Source organism: Equus quagga, chromosome 2, assembly GCF_021613505.1.
Source record: "Equus quagga isolate Etosha38 chromosome 2, UCLA_HA_Equagga_1.0, whole genome shotgun sequence".
NCBI classification, from domain to species: Eukaryota; Metazoa; Chordata; class Mammalia; order Perissodactyla; family Equidae; genus Equus; species Equus quagga.
Window position 1 is genome coordinate 25,179,444 of NC_060268.1, and position 22,085 is coordinate 25,201,528.

Below are 22,085 nucleotides of genomic sequence, written 5' to 3' on the forward strand. Positions count from 1 at the left end.
ATGTGTACTGCCTCTGTAATAAGAACAAGCTGTTTCAAATAAAATAACTTGTTGCCAACATTTACAATACAGGAGATTTCACAGAAAAATCTGGATATTGTATACGAAGAGCTATCTCTCACCTCCGGGATTCCATTCCCACATGGCAGTGATTGGTTGGAGATGAGTGATGGCTGCTCCATTATTTGATGTATTCTCTTCTTAGTTTGTCACAGTCCCTACCACTCTCATCTGTGCCCTTCACACATTGCTTACCTGCCTGGCTTTCCTAATGCCTGGCTTTCCTAGACTTTTTTTCTTCTTTTTTTTTGAGGAAGATTAGCCCTGAGCTAACATCTGCTGCCAATCCTCCTCTTTTTGCTGAGGAAGACTGGCCTTGAGCTAACATCCATGCCCATCCTCGTCTACTTTATACGTGGGACGCCTCCCACAGCATGGCTTGACAAGTGGTATGTAGGTCTGCATCCGGGATCCGAACTGGTGAACCCTGGGCCACTGAAGCAGAACGTGCAAACTGAACCACTGCACCACTGGGCTGGCCCCTTCCCTAGACTTTCGAGTCAGTAACCCTTGATTTGGATTATCCCGATGGGCTCCCCATCCATGGAGCCTCCCCACTATTAATCATTTGAAGGTACCAATAAATAGTTTTGAAATGCTGCCCAAGAAAAGCATCAATTCCAGAATTATCTGCACCTGGGTTTTTTATAAGGCAATCTAGTCTTGGGGAACCTAGGTGTAATAATTAAGCTACTTAGTTCCACGGTTGTGTACTATAAATTAGTTTAGCAAAATCTCTCTTTGGTAATTGGAAGAGAGAAAGTACTGTATACTAAATTGCTAACTTCCTCAGAGTTTTGCTTTTTTTGACATTACACCTTAATCACAGGAGGTTTTTCAAAAGTTATAATGTATGTTTTTCGCAAGCAGGAAACTCCAAATGCCCTTTGGTTGTTCTATTTCTCCTACTGGTTCTGATACAATTTTTAAAGGAGAAAATCTCGGGGCCAGCCCAGTGGCTGAGTAGTTAAGTTCGCGCACTCTGCTTCTGTGGCCCAGGATTTCACCGGTTCGGATCCTGGGCGCAGACATGGCACCACTCATCAGGCCACGTTGAGGCAGTGTCCCACATGCCACAACTAGAAGGATCCACAACTGAAAAATAAACAACTATGTACTGGGGGAATTTGGGGAGAAAAAGCAGGAAAAAAAAGGAGAAAATCTCCTTCATATGCAATTCAGTATAAGGCAGTGTCATCATCAGTTTAAAAATCCAGGGAAACACTTTTATCAGCCTGGCACATGTTTTCGCATTACAGCAGCACACTCGATCTGTTATAACAAGAGCTGCACCCGTTGTGCTTCATGTCTAGTTTTTCAAAATGATACTAGTCTTCTTCTGAATCAATTTCCTTTACTGTCTCATATTGCTTTGGTAAAAATTTTTCCAATCTGTCCCATTTTTTGAGCCAAATTTCTCAGCTTTTCTTTGAGCTCCAAAATTTCCTATCAGGCCTTGTTTATATCCTAGTTCACAACAGTGTCTCAAAGCAAAACCAGGTTTATTCCAGTTTGTATAACAAAAGTTTCCATGAACAGACAGGTAACCCTTGAAGCCACAAGGGGCTGGGTTTGAAATCCCCTTGGAAGGGTTAAGCAATTACAAAAATGGCACATTATGAACATTTGTTCTAAAATTTTCATTTGATGTCATAGGTTGATTACATATTTTCTTTATCCACTTGTTTTTTCCTGAAATCATGTACTTACAATGGGCATGAAATTTTCTAGCTTAATCATCAATAGTTGTGGCTCTGAATACCTTCATTTTCCAGTGAACACCCTTGAAAATAATTCTAAAATCTCTTGACTGCCTGTAAAATTTTTTATTCCTGAAACTAGTTTCTGGGTCCATAATACCATAATATATTCCCGTTACTTGCCTTCAGATACCTTCAAAGTGGTACAGCTTATTTTTTTTAATTTTTCTAAACAATTGCTAAATCTTCTAAACAGTTAAGTGTGGTTCCACAGTCCAATAGCTATTTTAATGTCCCAGCTTTGAAACTGGTTATTTAAGCCCAAATTTTCAGTGTCAGAACATATTCTACTCAGAAGTTTCCATTAGTTTGGTAAGTAGAATACTAAATACTCACCTGAAATCTCTACCTTTGGAGCACCATTTTGTTTCCCGGCTAGAGCATGGGAGGCAGAGTCCCTGCAATGTTCTCAGCAAATCTCCATTCTTCTCTCTAATTCTAAACAATGCAGCGAAGGAATGTCCGAGTCTGAAAGGTTAAGTAGACTTTTTCTCAGACTCCCATTTACATTTATCATCAAGTTAAAAAGCTATACACGAGTAGTTTTTGAAGACTTGATCAAGAGCAATGTCTTCAAGAAGGTAGAGCTAGATTGTGGGCAAGAGTTACACCTAATTTATGTGTCTATACCCCTACCCTTTGCCCCCTATCCCCCAACCCGCCACCCCCTCAACAGAGTCCAGCCAGGGAATACTCGAGCATGTTCTTGGCTTTATCATTAAAGAACATTTAAGAAGTGAGTGATTGTATTTTGCATATGGCATAGCAGAAGATGAGATGAACAAAACTGATGAAGAGACAGGCCTATAAAGGCCAAGTGTTCCATGGAACAAACAAAACTATATAAGGTATTAGCACTGTGGGGGTGGTCAAAAATTCATTCTTTCAACAAATAAGTGCCTCTGTATGCCAAGCACTGAGATAGGTACCTTGGGGTCACGGAGGAAGCAGCTCCTTATGTACAAACCCAAACAAGTTAAGGTTTTAAAGAGGATTCTGTACTCCTTCTCAGCAATAAAAAGATGAACTAAAAAAATGAATTAATGATACTGGCAACAACATGTATGAATCTCAAAATTAACTATGCTGAGTGAAAGAAGCCAGACCAAAAAAAAAAAAAAGAGTACATCTTTGATTGCATTTATATAAAATTCTAGAAAGCGCAAACTAACCTATAATGACAGAAAGCAGATCAGTAGTTGGGAGGGGCCAGAAAGAGGAACTGCAAAGGAGCAGAAGCAAACACTTAGGGGATGATGCATATGTTCACTATCTTGGTGAACTATCTGTGGTGATGGTTTCACAGATGTATAGTTACGTCAAAACTTAATGAACCTTAAACCGAATACTTTAATTTCAATGAGCACTTTAAATATTGTATGCCAAAATACCTCAATAAAGCTGTTTTTTAAAAAATCTGCAACACAGAGAAGGAGGCAGGGAAAGGAGAGAGAAAGAGCATGAATTCTAGGGCTTCTCTTGCAGCTCTTTCTTGCTCAAGGACACCAGATGGTGTCTGATTGTCAGGTCCTTTTTCAGTCTTTTGCTGCAGTTTTAACTGCCAGGATGGTCTATGGCCTCAACTTTCTAGTCTTATGTAGAACTGGCAAATGAAGTCTTTCACTTCAGCTGGTCCAGTCTCCTCTTGGACCCAGAATGCAGCTTGGACTCCCTGTCTCTGTTTCACTTCCTGGGATGTTTCCTTCATTCTAAATGATCCAAATTTTCTCTCCTTTCAGGCCCAGCTAAGGTAAGATTTCGTGGTCTTTCCTATCCATTCCTGCAGAAGGATTCTGTAGAAGTTTCTCTAGTATTTATAATCTAAACTGCTCTTTTGCCACCTTTTTGCCACAGTGTATTATTTACTTTTCATGTGCATGTCTTACTTGCTCAACTAGATTATGAACTTCTTCATAAGGGACTGGGTCGTCTTTATCTTTGTGTCTCTCCCAAGGCATTTAATAAGTGCTTAATAAGTGTCAATTTTAAAACACCTCACTTTGATAGTCTGTCCAAAGCACCTTCTCAGCCATTATCTCATTTGATCATTACATCAACACTATGAGATTGGAGGAGCTAGAAATGTTATTTCCTCCTTTCGACAGATAAGGAACCTGAAGCCCAAGGTCACACAGCTTGTTAGAGACAGAGATTGAACATACGAAGGTTTGATCCAACTCCAGGCTTCCCATGGCTCACTCCTCTACCCTCTGACCTGAACACAGGCCTCTGCACCCTTCACCTCCTCATCCCCCCAAGTACTTGAGAGCTGCTTAGCCAAAGCTTTGTGTAGTACCGTCTTGGAAAACTTGACAAATATGAGACATGAAATTTCAGTTGATTTCTGATCAGCTCTGAGTCACCAAAGCATGCTTGCTATTTTGTTCCAAGTGCTGTTTGTTAGGGACATTATGCCTGATATTTAATGATGCTGCACTACAGAGCTGAGGAAGCATAAATGATTTTTAAAAGCCTCAGAAAATGACAGCACTTTAATATTAAGCATGAAAAGTGGCAGCTGACAAGATGACCAGGGATATAAAATTTCCACACTGGATCACACTATTCCCCATGTATTGCTGGTAGAATTCTCTAGTTAGTACTAAAAGAAAAGGTTAAACTCTCTACCACTCAGCATCCCCAGCCCTGAGAGTCCTTCCCCACCACCCCAGACTATCAGCTGCTTCTCTGATGCAGCAGATTCGATAACCTTGGTGCAGTTTACTTAGCATCAAGTATTACTTTTGAAATAATTCACCTAATGACTAGATTCTAGTCAACTTTGAAAAGAGGATGGGGGTCGGGTTTAAGACAGAGAGAGGTTGGGGGACCCCCTTGAGAGGCTCAATGACCTTTGGTCAAAGTGCATAGCCAGCCTGAGGTCCATCCCAGGGAGGAGGCCAGGGATTTGTCTCCCTCCTCCCAGCACTGTCTTCTCTCCCTCTGACCTACTGCTGGGATCCCCCATTGGCTAAAACCAGTCAGGGAATATGGGGACCCTGAAGTCCTTACAGGTAGTCCTTACAGGTGGTCCTTACTGTCTACACAGGCTGTCGAGGAGCAGAATGTGGACCTGGGGGGCAAATGGAAGACATCCAGCTCATTGGTCTAGGTATGGGCAAGTGACCAGTCTGGCCAGTGAGACATGGTGCTTCTGGGGAAGATTTTCTCCCCTGACTGGTATAGGAAGAAGGCTCTCCCTCTTCCTGCTTGGGATGGTGTTGAGAGGATGTACTTCTTGGACTTCTGCAGCTACCTTGTGACCAGGAGGCGAATGCAAAGAGAACTGCAAAGAACCTTGACACCTTGTACAAAGCCTTGGGACCTTCAGCTTTAGACTTCTTGTTGAGCAAACAATACATGTCCATACAATTTTAAAAACGAAAGAGAGAGAGGTGAATGAAGGATGAGAGAGAAAGGAGAGGGCAGAGGAGCCTGGAAGAGGAAATGAGAGCGGGAGGCGGCGCAGCGCTGGAGGGCGGAGCCTGAGGGAGGAGCCCCGCAGTCTCCGTGTGGGCGGCAGGTTTGGGAGGGTTGAGGCCACCGGGTCAGGTCCAGACTCTGCAAGCCGCGACCTTGAACAAGTCCCTTAGCCTCTTTGCGCCTTAGTTTCCCGCTCTGTAAAATGGGTACGACAATGACTTCCTCGTAGGACGCGGTAAGAGCTAAATGAAGCGAGGCAAGGCAGGTAGAACCCTCGGCACAGTGCCTGACTCACGGAGGCCCTCAATAAATGTTAGCAATTATTACCATTTTCTCGACATTTGCTCTTAACAGGGGGAGGTACCCCGGAGGAGGGCAAAGACGCCTTCCTCAGACCGTTCCCCTTCCCCGCCCGGACTCCCAACCCCGGGGCTGCGAGCCGTTGGGGTCTGAAGGTGCGCGCCCGGCGAGGGGCGGGGTCTGCCGTTCCCGCCTCTGGCGTGGCCACGCCCCTCGCCCCTCCCGCGCGGCCTCTGATGCTCCTTTGCCCCTTCTTCTCCCAGGCGGTCCTCCCGGGCCTTGCTTCCCCCAGCCCCTGCGCCCGGCCCGACTGAGAGGTTCCGGGGCCCGGGCCGGGCGGAGTTCCGGGCGTCGAGGCTCCGCACTGCCTCGGGAGCTTCCGCTGCCCTCGGGTGTGCAGGTTTGCTTCAGAGGGTCGGCGGGCGGCGCTGCGGGGAGGAGGAGCGGTGGGAGCGTCAATCCGGCCAGCCCCGGTCTCCGGCCGCCCAGGCCGCCCTCGCCCTTGGGGATCCTTGGCTGCCCAGACGGAAGGAAAGTAGGCGCCGGAGAGCCCGCTCCGCATTTTGATTCATCTCGGGCCCTGTAAGGGTCACATCTTGTGAAAATACCTGTAAAATCAATTTAACGTTCAGTGCAGCGTGTAAAGACAGCTCTAAGAATTTAAAAGACGCCTGAGTCAGAACATTTAAATGCTTGGGTCCCTGTAGCAGCATTTTAACACGTCTGAGTGCAGAGGGTGGAGAATCGAGCCTGATTGCCGCCACCTTCCACGCCCTGTAACATTTTAAAAGGGTAAAGGAAAGCGCCCTAAAAAACCCCAAGTGGGCGGTTCCCCTAGGCAGGGAAGAACAGCTGACTTTTTTAAAATTTGGGATGGTCCTCATTTCTGTGTGCGAAATTTGCCTGCAGAACTTTCTTTTGCGGGCTTAGATCTATGATAAACAGAATTGCTGAAACACAGAGCTTAACTAAGTAGTGGCTTTTGTTGACAAGTCGATTGTGTTATTAATTCTTAATGTCTCATCCAAGGCCGGAATCGTTATCTCAGTTTTGCAGGTGGAAAAAAGTTTGGCACAAAAAAGCATTTCCCTTCAGTTCACACAGAAGCAGCGGCTGAGCTGCAAATTAAGTCCTAGCATTCTGACTCCTCAGCTGCGTCCCCCTCTAGACCAGGTTACAAAACAAATGAGTAGTTACTTTGATGTTACTCATAAAACGAGGGAGTAAACCAAATGTTCTGTGAACATGAAGTGTTAAATCATAACCCTCTATGTCTCTTCTGCTTTGGGAGGCTCAGCTGACCTTTGGAGTTGATACAGAGAGGAGGAGGTGGGGCAAAAAAGGGGAAAATAATGTCAGGGGGAAAATTTTGTCTCCGGAGTCCAAACTGTTCCCATCTTTACTGTCGCCTTTGTGTTGACGTCATTCTTTTCAGTGTACTCCGTGTTCTGGCACAACACGGAGAGCTCACGTCCCGGCCTCAGCCGCATTAACTACCCCTTTGCGTTCCTCCTTTGGCACTGACCTCCCTGTCAGTCTTCTTGTCGTGCTCCTTCCTCCAGGTGCTCTTTACTAAAGCTGTTATGTGAAAACCAGTTGTTGTTCAAGTGTGGAATGATTTGTCACTCCTGAAGGATGTTTCTAGAGTTAATGATCGAAAACTACCAACAGATCTTAGATGAAAGGACAAGTTAAAGAAGCGCAGAAACTATTGTGGAATTTGATAGCTGACTTATTTGACTGGGGAAAAAACCAGACTTTGATTTTTTTTTTCCCTTTCCCCAGTTCACTCCTAACTGGAAAGCAGCAGCTCAGTTCTAACTTAGATGAAATGGTGGGGGGAGGGGGACATCCTTCTGTTTAGTGAATTGGAAAGTTTTCTTTCCTAAGGAAGCTCCTTTTTAGACAGCTTGGAACAAGTGGAAACATGTATTTGCTTAGAATGCAAAATGTTTTGCCACTTGTAAGTCTGTTTGTCCCTAAAACTTGTGTAAGAGCTTGGGACCCAGGATGTGTGATATAGTCCTTCTCTGTAAGAGGCGTCCATGATTCCTCAGCATGTAGACAACAGAAATTCCAACCCAAGGTAGTTTTCTCGGGAACAGCCAGCCAGTTTATTCATCGTTTTGTTTTCTTTCACTCTGTTCCGCAGAGAAGAATCCCAAGAAACTCAGATGGCGTCCGGGGATTTCTGCTCACCTGGAGAAGGAGTGGAAATACTCCAGCAAGGTAAGAGTAGCCGTTTGCAAGAGGGTTGATGACTTATCCAGAAAGGTCTTATCCAGGTTCTTGCCTTCTATAATAAAAAGGATTTATAATGTTCACCAGTATGATTTCTCTCACTGAAGCCTAAGTTTCGGGGGAAACTAGAATACATGAAGATTCTTAAACACTCTTATTAGAAAACAGATTACATTGACTCCTGTTCAGTACCTACTTGTGCAGTAGACTAAAAACTCAAGATGCGGGGCCAGCCCCATGGCCGAGTGGTTGGGTTTGTGCACTCTGCTTCGGCGGCCCAGGGTTTCGCCAGTTCAGATCCTGGGCCCGGACATGGCACTGCTCGTCAGGCCATGCTGAGGCGGCATCTCACATGCTACAACTAGAAGGACCCACAACTAAAAATACACAGCTGTGTACTGGAGTGCTTTGGGAGAAAAAAGAAAAGTAAAATCTTTGGGGGAAAAAAAAGAGAAAAACTCAAGATGCTCCCATGCTGTGTCAGCAAGCATATCATGAAGATAAGGGTGACCAGCAAACTCCTTGAAGGCTTCCTTCCTTCTTGTGTCTTTAATTTTCTCATTTCTTGTTCTCTAAAATCTCAGATCCTCCGTATCTTGAATTCTTTCCATATCTCAAATCCTTTCTGTATCTTGAATCCTTCAAGAACTTGAATCTTTTACATTTTGATCATTTCCATATTGATCCTTCAGTGCCTCAGGGGAAAAAAGAGATTTCTTATTCTCTAAAAGGACTTTGGGTATGGTGGTCCAAAGAATGAAAATTCGAGTGTTTTGCAAGTAGGAGTAAAACAGAATACTCCAGCAGAAAGCATGTGGGAAAAGAGGTAGAAAGAAAGACCCTTGAGTATATGGAATAACTAGAGAATCCCAGTTTCTTGCACTTTTTCTCAAGCATGTGCTGTTATGCATCCACATGGGTTACTCAACTCTGCTTACAATAAGGAGAACTTGGTTAGTTAAATTTTTTACTTACTTTTGAGAGTATACCTTCTCTCAGTCTTGTTTATGCAACTAGAGATCATATCCAAAGTTGGAACTTTACAAGTGTTTTTTCCCCTTCCTTAAGAACTCTAGTCATTCTGTGTGAATGAGGCATTCTGGGTACTGTGGTGACCCCTACTGACAGGTCCCTAATTGATTCTATTTGTCTACTACTTCCCAACTGTATTTCCGTTTTCTAAAATCTTAGTTTTATTAGAGGCTCATTCCCTAATTCTTGATTAATATCCTTGGATATAATATAAATGCTTGTTACTTTGAGTATTACCTCTAGTTTATTTGTATATTTTTTTTAAAAATTTCATTAGATTTAGAAAACTTCTCTACCAAAAACCTAGGGGTTTTTTGGAAGTGAATGTTAAGCTAAGAGTTACACTCGATTATATAAAGTAAGAGTCCATACCTTCTTTGCTTTTTTGTCCCTATGGGGGACATCCTATTAAGTGTGCAGCAAACAGCTTCCTCCTTGCAACCTGAGTGAAGAGGACCTGTTACAGAACCCGCACTTCAGCAAACTTCTGCTGAGTCTCTCACAGCATGTGGACGAGAGTGGCTTAAGCCTCACCCTGGCAAAGGAGCAGGCTCAGGTAAGAACCCTGGGAGGAGGGAGGCTAGGAGGAAGGAAAAGTCTTCCAAGAGAGCGAGGCTCCTATCTGGCATTTTTTGGGTTTTCTAGGCATGGAAGGAAGTTCGGCTACATAAGACAACATGGTTGAGGTCTGAGATTTTACAGAGAGTCATTCAAGAGCTGCTTGTGGACTACTATGTGAAGACACAAGACACAAATTTAACTTCTGAGGACAAAAAGGTGAGGCAGGAGAGATGAAGTAGGGGTTGGGTACCAGCTATAGGAATGACCAGGCCAATTGCACCTTCGTCTGATTATATGATTTGGGGGAAAGAAGAGCTTTGAATATGGTTATTAAAAAAGTAATGGACTGTAGTTATGGGGAAAGAGGTAGGTGTGATGTCAGAGTGTTGAAAAGAAAGATTGACAGGGGAAGGCCCTGGCAGCTAAGTTATCTGAAGGTATGACATGTTTGAGGACTTTGAAAATGTGTGGAGAACTGGTCTGAGAGGATGGAGGAGGTGGAGTGGGAGAGGTTTTACAGTAACCTCTTTTTGTTTTTTATTCTCTTTCTCAGTTTCATGAGACCCTTGAACAGCGGCTACTCGTGACTGAACTGACACAGCTCTTAGGTCCTAGCCAGGAGAGGGAGATGCCTCCAGTGCTCGGGCTGGAGAAAGCGGACCTTCTGGAGCTCATGCCACCTTCAGAGGTTGGGAGTGGGCAGATATTGGGACCAAAGAAGCAAAATGGGTTAATTTCTCCAATATACTTAAATATTTTTTTGTTACGCTTTATTATCTTTGTAAAAATGATACACGTTCATGGTGACCAAACTCAAATAAATAAGGAAAATGTTACACAGAAGACAGTAAAAGCTGAAATACAACTACATCTAGAAATAAATACAGTATTATTATATACAGCTTGACATAAATGGTATTCTCCCCTCCATGATTATAGAGAGAGTATAATCTGTTTTCACTGCATATATTTTGGACTTTTTTTCAAGTCAATAAAAAAAAGTAAATAAAATGATACCTCCTAAAGCACTCTTAGCACAGTGTCCAGACACATAGTGCTCACTGTTCTTATTATATCAGCAGTTTCGATCCCTGATAGGATTCCACTGTGTAGATGTAGCATAATTTGCTTAACCTTATTGATGGATATCAATTCAAGGTTCTTTCCACATTTTTGCTCTTGGAAACCACACTGATATGAACATGCTAGTTCATATGTTTTTTAATATGATTATTTCCTGGGTGTTAGTACTCAAAGTGGGATTACCGGGTCAGGGAATACACATGTAGAACACACTAGTAGATACTGTAAAACTGCTCTCCAGAAAGGCGTTCCCAGTGCCCGGGTTCTACACCTTTTCATCAACGTGCGATCTTCACAGTCATTTTATTCTTTGCTGATTTAATAGGGTAAAAGTGAAACTCCCTGATGTGTCTTGAGGCATTTTCTTTGGTTAGCATTGAGATTGTTATCATCATGTATTCATTGGCTGGATCTTCCTAGTTCCAACAGTCTGTTTGCATCTCTTTTTTTGTTTCTGTGGCTGTAGGATTTTGTGCGGATGAGAGCTCAGCTCCCGCTAGAAGTGGAGGAACAGCTCAAGAAGAAATGTTTCGCCCTTCTCTGCTACCATGATCCCAGTTCAGGTGAGTGCTGGCTCTCCCTGCCCTGTTCACAGCTGGCCTTCAGGGCTCCTGGTCTGCTCTTTTGAGAATAGTGTATTTGGATTTTCAATTTGGGACAGAAGCTGGGAGGCATTGGAGATGCTTATTTGTTTGTTTTCTTGTTGATAGAATAAAAGCAAGAGATTTTGTAAGGACTTCTTTTGTTGAGCAAGGTAGTAAGTGGGAGTGTCCTCTGGCTGCAGAGAAGGATGAGTTCTTCTCAGGAGAATCAGAATGGAATGGGGAGGAAAGTTCAGGCTATACGTGTTCCCCTTGTTTTTGTTTCTGTGATTTAGGAATTAAGCACCAAATCTGGAATTAAAGGTAAGAGTGAAGAGAACTCAATTACGAGAACCGGACTGTTTTTAACAAGACATCCAAAGAAAACCTGGATGAAGACAGAATTTGTAGGGCTAGGTGTAGGATAGGGGCACTGAAAAACAGCCTTAGATGGGAGTAGCAGTTAGGGTTTTCCTGTCCAGTCGTCTGTCTCTTTGCTCAGATTCAGACAGTGAAACCCTGAAGGCAGCAAAGGTGTGGAAACTGGCAGAGGTCCTGCTGGGTGAGAAGCAGCAGTGCCAGGATGCCAAGAGCCAGCAGAAGGAGCAGATGGTGCTGCTGGAGAAGAAGAGCGCCACCTACTCCCAGGTTTGTCAGGGCAGTGGGGTAGCCTGCTGTATCTTTTACCCTGACCCCAGGGGCACCTTTGGAGAAGCCCAGGTTTCTGATCTGCCTTCTTTTCTACCATCTTTTGTTTATGTCTTCTTCCTCCTGCCTCCTGGGGACTCAGGTGCTTCTCCGCTGCCTGGCCTTGCTGCAGAGGCTTCTTCAGGAGCACCGGCTGAAGACTCAGTCTGAGCTAGACCGCATCAATGCCCAGTACCTGGAGATCAAGTGCAGTGCCATGATCCTTAAGCTGAGGTGAGCTATGACCCCTGTGGATCTAAGGGACTCTGTCTCACACACCACCCCCTCCAACCCTCGCCCTCGTCTCTCTTTCCTCTCCTCCATGTCTAGCACCTTGTGGGTATTTAGTAAATGTCACTCAACAGTACTCGCCTTTGGAATACCCCAAAACTTTCAACATTCTGGAGTCTTACATTTTAAAGCCTTCTGAAATAGGTGCTTTACTGTGAGATAAATTGCTCAGGAATTCAGTGTGACCTTGTTTATCCTGTCACTCCTTAGCCCACACCTTGACCATGGGCAGGTACTGTGTCTCATTCCTAACTCTGCTGCTGTCAGGGCTCCTCAGCTTGACATTTCTTTCTTCCCTCTGTCAGAATGGAGGAGCTGAAGATTCTGTCTGACACTTACACTGCCGAGAAAGTGGAAGTTCATCGTCTCATTAGGTGAGAACTCCCAAGAGCCTGGCAGAGCTCGTTCTCACAGTCTCCAGACTCATTCATTTTGACCTGTTCCCATTCTTGTCTGCTTTCTGAGGAGCCAGATCCTTATATTGTATCTTCTGTGCCTGGGCTCTTAGGGACCGTTTGGAGGGGGCCATTCGCCTCCAAGAGCAGGACATGGAGAAGTCCCGACATGTCCTGAACACCTATGAGGTCCTCGGGGAGGAGTTCGACAGGCTGGTAAAAGAGTATACCCAACTCAAGCAGGCAACTGAGAACAAGCGCTGGGCCCTCCAGGAGTTCAGCAAGGCCTACCGCTGAGCACTGGCAGGGCCAGGAGGCACGGCTGCTGCATGGGTGCTGCCTCCTTCTCTTCCTGCTAATGGGACCACCTCCACCTGAGGCCACCGTCACTCTCAGGGGAGTGTGGGAACACTTGCTTGAAACACGGCAGTCCTTTAGGCAATATCCTGGTTTCTCTTCCTTGTTTACAATGACGGAGTCTCTTCTGGAAAATGTAGCTAGTTTATATAATTTTGTGTACAGCTATTTGTCAGTGTTAGCCCTGTATTGTAGTTGATTATCTCTTGAATAAAGTGATGATATTGTGGCTTAGGATTTTAGTCATTTTCCTTTGGGCAAAGATGGACAAAGAATTTCGAAGGCTATGTGGAAAAGGAGGGGAAACTGAGTGGATCCAAATAGAGACAGATCTATAATGCTTATGCAAAGGGTGCGAGGTAGGATTGTCACCTGGCCACTTGGAGTCTTAGAGCCTTCCTTCTTAGGGAGCAGAAATGGATTAAAACTGGGCTTGCTCTTGAACTATAATCTCCGGAGGGGTGCAAGATGCTTAGGTGAGTAGGAAACTATTTTGTCACTCTCATTCTGTGACTCTCAGTGGGGTGGTTATGATAAAGCAGCTGGGCATCCAGCTCTGCTACAGGAAAGGACATAAGCCACTTGTGCTCCTGGTTCCCTCTGGTGGGGTTTGAGGGTTACTTCTTTCTACAAAAGCAAAGGGTAGGAGGAGATCACCCTGAGGAAGCAAGTTCTGCAGTGTCCTTAGCTTAGAACAAGGCAGGGCCATGGCTGGTGTCAAAGTCAGGGACTGAGAACAGAAGCAGAAGACCCTCTACTCTTATTTAGGATAGCCTACTCAGCTTCTCAGACCACTTTCCAGGGAGACTGTCTTGAGGCATTCTTTTGCTAAGATCAAATAATGATGGTCTTGGATTGATCTATAGGAAAATTAAGGCCTTTGACTCAACTTTAAATTTTTCTGCACATTTTGGCCCACACAAAATGAATAAATAGCTTTAATAGAAAAACTCAGAAATAGTTGATATTGCTTAGTTCTGTAGTTTTTTTTACCCAACTTTTTTTGGGGAAAGTTTTCAAACCTACAGAAAAGTTGGAAGAATAGTATGATAAGCACCAGTATACTCAACCTAGATTCAACAATTACTGACATTTTGCTTTTTTCTTTCTTCTCTTTCCTGTTGCTCTCTTTTTATACATAGTAGATATAGTTATACAGACTTTTTTTTCTGAACCATTTTATAGTAAGTTGCAGATATTTCATTTCCTCAATACTTAAGCAGGCAACTCTTAAAATAAGGGCACTCTCCTGTATAACTAATAAATTACACCTAAAAAATTAATAATTTTATAATATCTATTACTCAGGTCATATTCAAATTTCTCCAATTTTTTTTCATGGTCTGGGGTCCAATAAAGGTTCACGTATTACATTTGGATGTTAGGTTTCTTTAATTTCTTTTAAAATAGGACATTCCTTGGGGCCGGCCCTGTGGCCGAGTGGTTAAGTTTGCACGCTTCGCTTTGGCGGCCCAGGGTTTCGCCAGTTTGGACCCTGGGCACGGACATGGCACCATTCATCAGGCTATGCTCAGGCGGCGTCCCACATCCTACAACTAGAAGGACCCACAACTAAAAAAAATATACAACTATGTACTGGGGGGCTTTGGGGAGAAAAAGGAAAAATAAAAATCTTTAAAATAGCACATTCCTAATGCTTTTTTTTTTTTTTTTTAATGAAATTGACTCTGGAAAATCCAGGCCAGTTACCTTGTGGAATGTCCCATTGTCTAATTGTTTCCTGTGTTGGTTAACTTGTTCCTCTCCTGTTCTGTCCAGTATAGTAGCCAGTAGCCACATGTAGCTATTTAAATTCAAGTTAATTAAAATGAAACAAAATTAAACTTTCAGTAGGTTGGTGGTTACTGTATTAGTGCAGATATACAACATTTACATCATTGCACAAAGTTCTCTTGGACAGTGCTACAAGCCTACATTTCCTGTAAACTGGAAGTAGGTCTACAGGCTTTATTAGATTCAGGTTAAACATTTTTGCAAAGAATACTTAATAGATGACATTACGTACTTCACATTACATCACCCTGGAGCCACATCAGGTCAGAATGTCTCACTATTAATTATGATGAGTTTGATTGCTTGGTTAAGGTGACGACTGCCAGATCTCTCTAATCTATGAAAGTACATTTTCCCTTTATAGTTAGTAGCATCTGGAAATGAACATCAAAAACCTCAAAATAGTTCTTCCTGATATTTATTGTGCATTCAGCATTTCCTCATTTAATCAGGTGCTCATCTTGAACCATACTAGGTTTTGGTATTTGAAATAATAAGGATAATAATTTAAAAAATGGACCCTGTCCTCAATGTTTATAACCTATAGACAATAGTAAACCCACAAAAACCATCTAAGAATATAGAGTAACAGGAAGTACAAATAAATATAGTTGAAGGGGCCAGCCCCGTGGCCGAGTGGTTAAGTTTGCGCGCTCTGCTTTCACGGCCCAGGGTTTCATCAGTTTGGATCCTGGACGTGGACATGGCAGTGCTCATCAGGCCACGATGAAGCGGCGTCCCACATGCTACAACTAGAAGGACCCACAACTAAAATATACAACTATGTACTGGGGGGATTTGGGGAGAAAAAGAAAAAAAAAAAGATTGGCAACAGTTGTTAGCTCAGGTGCCAATCTTTATTAAAAAAAAAATGTGGTTGAAAACCAAGAGAAGTGAGTCAGGAATTATAAGGCAGAGGCTTCGTAGAGAAGGCAGATTTGATTCAGGCTTTGTAGAGGTGAGTTTGGGATAGAATTTTGGAAAAAGCAACAAAGATAGAGAAAGGAGAAGAAGCAGTGTCTGAAGGCATAGAGTTAGGAATGAGCAAATCATGCGCCAGGGAAAGCCTTCATCTTAAATGGCCAAAACTTGAGAAAACTATCCCACGGCTTCAATCAAGACTCTGGAGAGCTGTGGTTCGAGAAATGTTTAGATTTCCAGCTGCCTGAGAAAGCAAAATGGCTTCCCAGGCAGTTCCCAGCCTGGCTCTCTAAACGGCATGGGGATGGACAGCTAGCTGTTTCTGGTGTTTCCAAAAGCCTGAAGAAGATTGAACATTTGCCTGCAGCAGTGCTGCACAACTATTTAAAAAATATATTGGCTTAAAAACACAAAAATTGTGCTTTGTAAAAAAATTCAAACAAAACAAGTATATAATAATAATAAGTAAAAGATTGAACCACCCCGCCCCCACACACACATATATCATTACCCCAATCCACCTCCCTAGAGTAAAGTGATTTAGAGTGGTACATATAAAGCCAGACCACTTTCTAAAAATAGGCAAACATACATACAAAAATATTAGCTCATGTTATTGTTAGAGGATGGCTTTATCATAATTTAACCATTCCCTTCATGAAAAATGTTTTAGATTGTTTCCACTTTACCCTATTACAAAAATGCTTCATTGAATATCATTGCATATGTATCTTGCTAAGTGCCTTTGCTTTTTTGGTATTATAGTAAATCAGGATATTAATTCTAGTTAGTTCATGAAAAAATGAATTAATTGCTGAATTTATGAATGTAGTTTAGTAGGAAAAGTCTTTCAAAACAGTTCCATGGTGGGGGGAAAGGGACACGAGGGGTGCTGAGTGCACGTGAAGGGGGCGCTACAGCAGTTGGTCTTGGTCCTGTCCTTCACACAGTCAGTGTGAAGAGGGAAGATGTGGAGATGGAAGGTTCGCGGGAAGTGCCTTTCACATGTGCTGTGGTCCATTGTGGAATAGATGGGAAGTGGACTTGGAGGGCCAGCAGAGGGGTGTATGGCAGCGAGAGCTGAGGGTTAGCATCTGAGACTTCAGCTGCCCTGTCTCTCCTCCTCACACTTTTCAGAAAAGATTACATTTAATGCCTTTCTTTCATCCTGTCACAAGCTTCTCTCTCTCCACTTCTCTTTCACCACATCTTATGAAGAATCAGTCTTGTTGATTCTTCCTCCATAATGAGAGGCAAAGTAAATAACCTCCAGAACTTGGAATAGGATTGCTCTCTGTAAGGAAACTGAGGCTCGGGGTGGCCTGATGGCACAACGGTTAAGTGTGCACGTTCTGCTTCGGTGGCCTGGGGTTCGCCAGTTCGGATCCCGGGTGCGGACATGGTACCGCTTGGCAAGCCATGCTGTGGTAGGCGTCCCACATATAAAGTAAAGGAAGATGGGCACGGGTGTTAGCTCAGGGCCAGGCTTCCTCAGCAAAAAAAATAGGAGGATTGGCAGCAGATGTTATCTCAGGGCTAATCTTCCTCAAAAAAAAAAAAAGGAAACTGAGGCTCTTGGACAAACAAACTCTGTCCCCTCAAGGTTCCCAATGAAGGGTGAAGGGTGAATATCAGGTCTCCGGGGAGTGACCCTGTTTTCTTCCTTAGCCACCACAAACAGGACACCCAGTGCCTCCTGGAGTCTAGCCCAATGCTCTCCAAAGGAGAGGGGAATCCCTGAGGTCCAGCCTCCCTATGGGGCCCAGCACCCCATGAAGAGTCTCTCCACGTTGTCCATCTTGAAGGACCTGTGCTCGGTTTTATTAAAGGAAATGGCAGGTCTCCTTATACCTGGAGACAATGAAAATACAGGAGTCAATTCCTCATGAAGGAGATTAGCAATCTGTAGAAATAATTCACCCTAAGAGATGGTTCATATTTGAGTGGCTGAGATCTAGCCTAAGTGGCTCAGTCAGGGCTGGTGTCAGAAAAATACAACGGAAATGCAGAGAGACTTAAACGTATTAAGCCCGACTGAAGAAAGAACGTAAAGAATGTCTAACCAAAAGTAAAACATGAGCCCAGAGTTTAGAAAAGTGTTCTCCACAGAGCAAGTCAGAGTTCCCCAGAAAACAGAACCTACTAGAGAGAGAGAGTGAGATTTACTTTAAGGAATTCGCTCACTTTATTGTGGCTCTGGAAAGTCTGAAATTTGTGGGGCAGGCCACAGGCTGCAAACTTAGGTGGAAGTGAGGCCGCAGTCTTGAGGCAGAATTTCTTCTTCTCTGGGAAACCTCAGGTTTTGCTCTTAAGGCCTTCAAGAGACCCACCCATCTTATCGAGGGTACTCTACTTAAAGTCAGCTGATTGTAGGTATTAACTACTTCTACAGAACATCTTCACTGCAATACCTAGATTAGTGTTTGATTAAATAACTGGGTACTATAGGCTGGCTAGCCAAGTTGATGCATAAAACTAACCATCTCGGGGAGGGCTGGTGGCGCAGCGGTTAAGTGAGCATGTTCCACTTCTTGGCGGCCCGGGATTTGCCGGTTCAGATCCCGGGTGTGGACATGGCACTGCTTGGCAAAATCCATGCTGTGGTAGGCATCCCACATATAAAGAAGAGGAAGATGGGCATGGATGTTAGCTCAGGGCCAGTCTTCCTTAGCAAAAAGAGGAGGATTGGCAGCAGTTAGCTCAGGGCTAATCTTCCTCAAAAAAAACCCAAATAACCATCTCACAGCTATTGCGGGTTTTCATCCAGCCCTAAATCTGTCTGAAAGAGACACTGAATTGGGGATATGGGTTAGGTGGCTGGAGAGGGGGTCTCCACTGGGGGCAGGAACAAGGCATGGTTGTAAGCTCTCTCCATAAAACAAGAGCTTTGAACCTTTATTAGGTACCAGACACGATTTCTCTTTTTTTAAGATTGGTACCTGAGCTAACATCTGTTGTCAATCTTTTTTTTTTTTCCCTTCTTCTCCCCAAAGCCCCCCAGTACGTAGTTGTATATTCTAGTTGTAGGTCCTTCTGGTTGTGCTATGTGGGATGCTGCCTCAGCATGGCTTGATGAGTGGTGCTAGGTCCATGCCCAGGATCTGAACCAGCAAAACCCTGAGGCACTGAAGTGGAGCGCACGAACTTAACCACTCGGCCACGGGGCTGGGCCCCAGACACGATTTTTAAGCACTTTGTCCATAATAAGTCATCTAATTATCACAGCAAACTTCAGAGGTAAGTAATATTATCATCTCCACTTTACAAATAGGGAAAATAAGTAAGGTGTGGAGAGAACTTGTGTAATCTCACAAAGCAACATTGAAGAGCCCTGGCATGAACCCAGGCAGTCTAGCTCCAGAACCTGCTGTCCTGAGACCCTCTGATGCCCTGGGTCCAAGCATACACCCTCCGAGCAACATCATGTTTACTGAGTTGATTATCCCTGACTCTGGGAAGGGGATGCCCCATACAGCAGATGAATATGCCTCCCACTGGGAAGTGCTATCCTCCCACATACACTGGCCACGCAGTATAAATATTGGTTTCTAGTGAGTGTAGGAAGTTGGAGACCTAAAAGCCTGCTGACAAATGGAGGCCCTGGACCTACACAGCTGGAGCCAGACCCTGAACCAGAAGACCTCACCAATGTTCTGCTGGCCAGCACGGCCAATGGGCATCCTTCCCCTGCCACTGCCCCATCCTACTCAGGTCCTTGTTTGGGCCCTTGCAAATTGTCCTAACTGCGCCTCCTCCCATCTTATACACCACTGCCAGGCCAATTTTTATGATGATTCTGATTTGCTTTTCGTAAGTAGTTTGTAATTTTCACTTCATTTTGTCATTTCTCTGTTCACAACACTTCAGTTCTCCCACAGCATCCAAACACAATCCACATGGCTTAGCTGTGGATTCAGGCCCTCACAGTGCAGCTCCACTTTCCAGCCTTTCCCCCACCACTTACACCCTCCGCTCACCCTAAGCCATCTCTGTGGGCTTACTCACCCCTTCCTGCTTTCCTGTGCTTGTTACGGTTCTGTCCACCTGGCAAGAACTCTTCTGCTCATAAAATCCTATGGTCTTGGAGCCCCACCTCAAGGTCCTCAAGTTCTGCTTCCCCATTATCATTCCAGCTAGAAAAGTTTTCACTATCATTTAAATCCCCACAGCACTTCGTCAGAACTTCTTTAAGGTGCTTGTCATGTATGGCCTTGAATTTTCATCACCGCATTGGGAGGAATGTTTGATCCTATCTGTAACATCACAAGCTCTTGGAGGGCAGCTGGTTGTAAAGCAGGTGTTCTCAATCTTTTTGGTCTCAGGACTCCGTTACTCTCAGTGGTTTTAAAGGACTCCAGCTTTTGTTTATGTAAGTTTTATCTTTAGATATTTTTCATATTAAAAACTAAAACAGAATATCAATGGTCTTTTCCTGAAGGAGATCAGAAAAAAATTATTTGGTTTTATTGAGCATGGATATATCTTGAATGCACCCTTTGCCAAGACGGAATCATGTAGTTTCCAAGCTCCATTCAGTCACCACTGCTTTGACCCTTTTTTTTTTCTGAGGAAGACCTGCGCTAACATCTGCTGCCAATCCTCCTCTTTTTCTGAGGAAGACTGGCTCTGAGCTAACATCCGTGCCCATCTTCCTCCACTTTATATGTGGGATGCCTGCCACAGCATGGCTTGCCAAGCGGTGCCATATCCGCACCCGGGATCCAAACTGGCAAACCCCAGGCCACTGAAGCAGAATGTATGCACTTAACCGCTGCACCACCAGGCCGGCCCCTGCTTTGACCTTTAAAGATTGGCCATGGGCTGACATCTGTTGCCAATCTCTTTTTTTCTTCTTCTTCTTCTCTCCAAAGCCCCCCAGTACATAGTTGTATATTCTAGTTGTAGGTCCTTCTGGTTGCCGTACATGGGATGCTGCCTCAGCATGGCCTGATGAGTCGTGCTAGATCTGCAACCTGGACCCAAACTGGCAGAACCCTGGGCCCCTAGAGGGGTGCATGCGAACTTAACCACTCGGGTGGGGCTGGTTCCTGCTTTGATCTTTAAATATGATCTTGATTAGGTCTCAATTTTATGAAAGCAGTACTTAGTCCCTAGTGGCAAACACAGAACCAAAAGAGTTTTATGTATCATGTCAGAGGGAAGGAGGCAGCAAATAATGAGTAAGGGTTCGAAGATTTTCTAACATTGATTGAAACTTGATTTCCCTCCTCCTACCACAGATAAAATGCCATTGAGTAATATCAAGTATGTGAATTATAAGCCTATGTCTTAAGAACAGAAACTTTTTATTCAGAAAAAGTTGAAGATAATCACTTGAAGTTTATTTGAATATCATTTAAAAAACTATTTCAAAGACTGAAGAGGGGCAGTCCTGGTGGCCAAGTGGTTAAGTTCGCACACTCTGCTTTGGAGGCCCAGGGTTTCACCGGTTCCCATCCTGGGTACAGACAAGGCACCTCTCATTAAGCCATGCTGAGGTGGCATCCCACATAGCACAGTCAGAAGGACATGCAACTAGAATATACAACTATGTACTGAGCGGGCCGGGGGGGGGGGGGGGGGGTGTGGCTTTGGGGAGAAGAAGAGGGGATAAAAAAAAGATTGGCAAAAGATGTTAGCTCAGGTGCCAATCTTAAAAATAAAAAGTGGGGGCCGGCCTGTGTCCAAGTGGTTAAGTTCAAGGGCTCTGCTTCCGCAGCGCAGGGTTTCCCGGTTCGGATCCTGGGCACAGCACATGGCACAGCTCGTTAGGCCATGCTGAGGCAGCATCCCACATGCCACAGCTGGAGGGACCCACAACTAAAGTATACAACTATGTACTGGGGGGATTTGGGGAGAAAAAGCAGAAAATAAAAGGCAAGAAAAAAAGAGAAAGGAAAGAAAAAAAAGAATGATATTTAAAGACTGAAGAAACTAAAAATATAGAATGATCTTAGCTGTCATTGTTAGAGAAGAGCAAAGAAAAAATCCATGTAATTTAAATTTGACTTTGAAATGTAATTTGATATTTACATGTTGAGATGATGTATTTGATATTCAGGACATTCACAATATTTAATAAACTGAATATTTTCCCAAACAAAATTAAAACTGGGAAAATTTAAAAATATTTGTTTATTAATTCACTAAAGAAATAAGTCCACTGCATGGGCTTAATAATACATAAATAATACATTTTAATGAAAAATAACTGTATTTTCCAAAACAAAAAAAATTGAGGAGTGACATTGTTCTATATTTTTGCAAATCTCCTTGATATCTGGCTTAATAGAAGACAACTGGATTCTCATATCTGCTTTCTGTGGTGAATAAAGAAAACATGGTCTCACATGGACATGTAGGAGATCCTCACGCACCTCCTAAACGGGTCTTGGGGAATCCCCTTGGTCCTTGGACCACATTTTGGGAAACACTGTAACAGAAAAAGCAATGAGTTGGGATCAGAAGAACTGGATTCTTATTCTGGCTCTCCCATTTAATTGAAGCATAACTTTGTTCAAGACAACCTCAGTTTTCTCATCTACAAAATGGGAATATTAATAATTACTACCCCTTGGGGGCCAGCCGGGTGGTGCACC

The 22,085-nt window shown here is 43.8% G+C and overlaps 1 protein-coding gene across 6 annotated transcripts; it reads left to right on the top strand.

The window, feature by feature from the left end:
- Nucleotides 1-5,403: 5,403 nt before the first annotated feature.
- HAUS4 (HAUS augmin like complex subunit 4) lies at nt 5,404-13,006 on the top strand. Of its 6 annotated transcripts, none has more exons than XM_046655339.1 (10): nt 5,404-5,478; nt 7,696-7,772; nt 9,230-9,372; nt 9,462-9,593; nt 9,931-10,065; nt 10,927-11,023; nt 11,544-11,689; nt 11,832-11,962; nt 12,325-12,393; nt 12,528-13,006. In XM_046655339.1, the coding sequence occupies exons 2-10, from the start codon at nt 7,718-7,720 to the stop codon at nt 12,709-12,711; spliced, it is 1,092 nt and encodes a 363-aa protein (XP_046511295.1). In that variant the 5' UTR covers nt 5,404-5,478; nt 7,696-7,717; the 3' UTR covers nt 12,712-13,006. The 6 variants fall into 6 exon arrangements, with proteins under 6 accessions (XP_046511295.1, XP_046511291.1, XP_046511294.1 ...); XM_046655335.1 differs by lacking the exon at nt 5,404-5,478 and adding an exon at nt 5,793-5,943; XM_046655338.1 differs by lacking the exon at nt 5,404-5,478 and adding an exon at nt 5,968-6,078.
- Nucleotides 13,007-22,085: the final 9,079 nt, after the last annotated feature.

Bases quoted from the DNA above. Each gene is read 5' to 3' on its own strand.
- HAUS4 (XM_046655334.1), top strand. The intron at 10,066-10,926 runs GTTGGGAGTGGG...CTGTGGCTGTAG, and splicing joins AGCTCATGCCACCTTCAGAG to GATTTTGTGCGGATGAGAGC. The intron at 11,963-12,324 runs GTGAGCTATGAC...TCCCTCTGTCAG, and splicing joins GCCATGATCCTTAAGCTGAG to AATGGAGGAGCTGAAGATTC.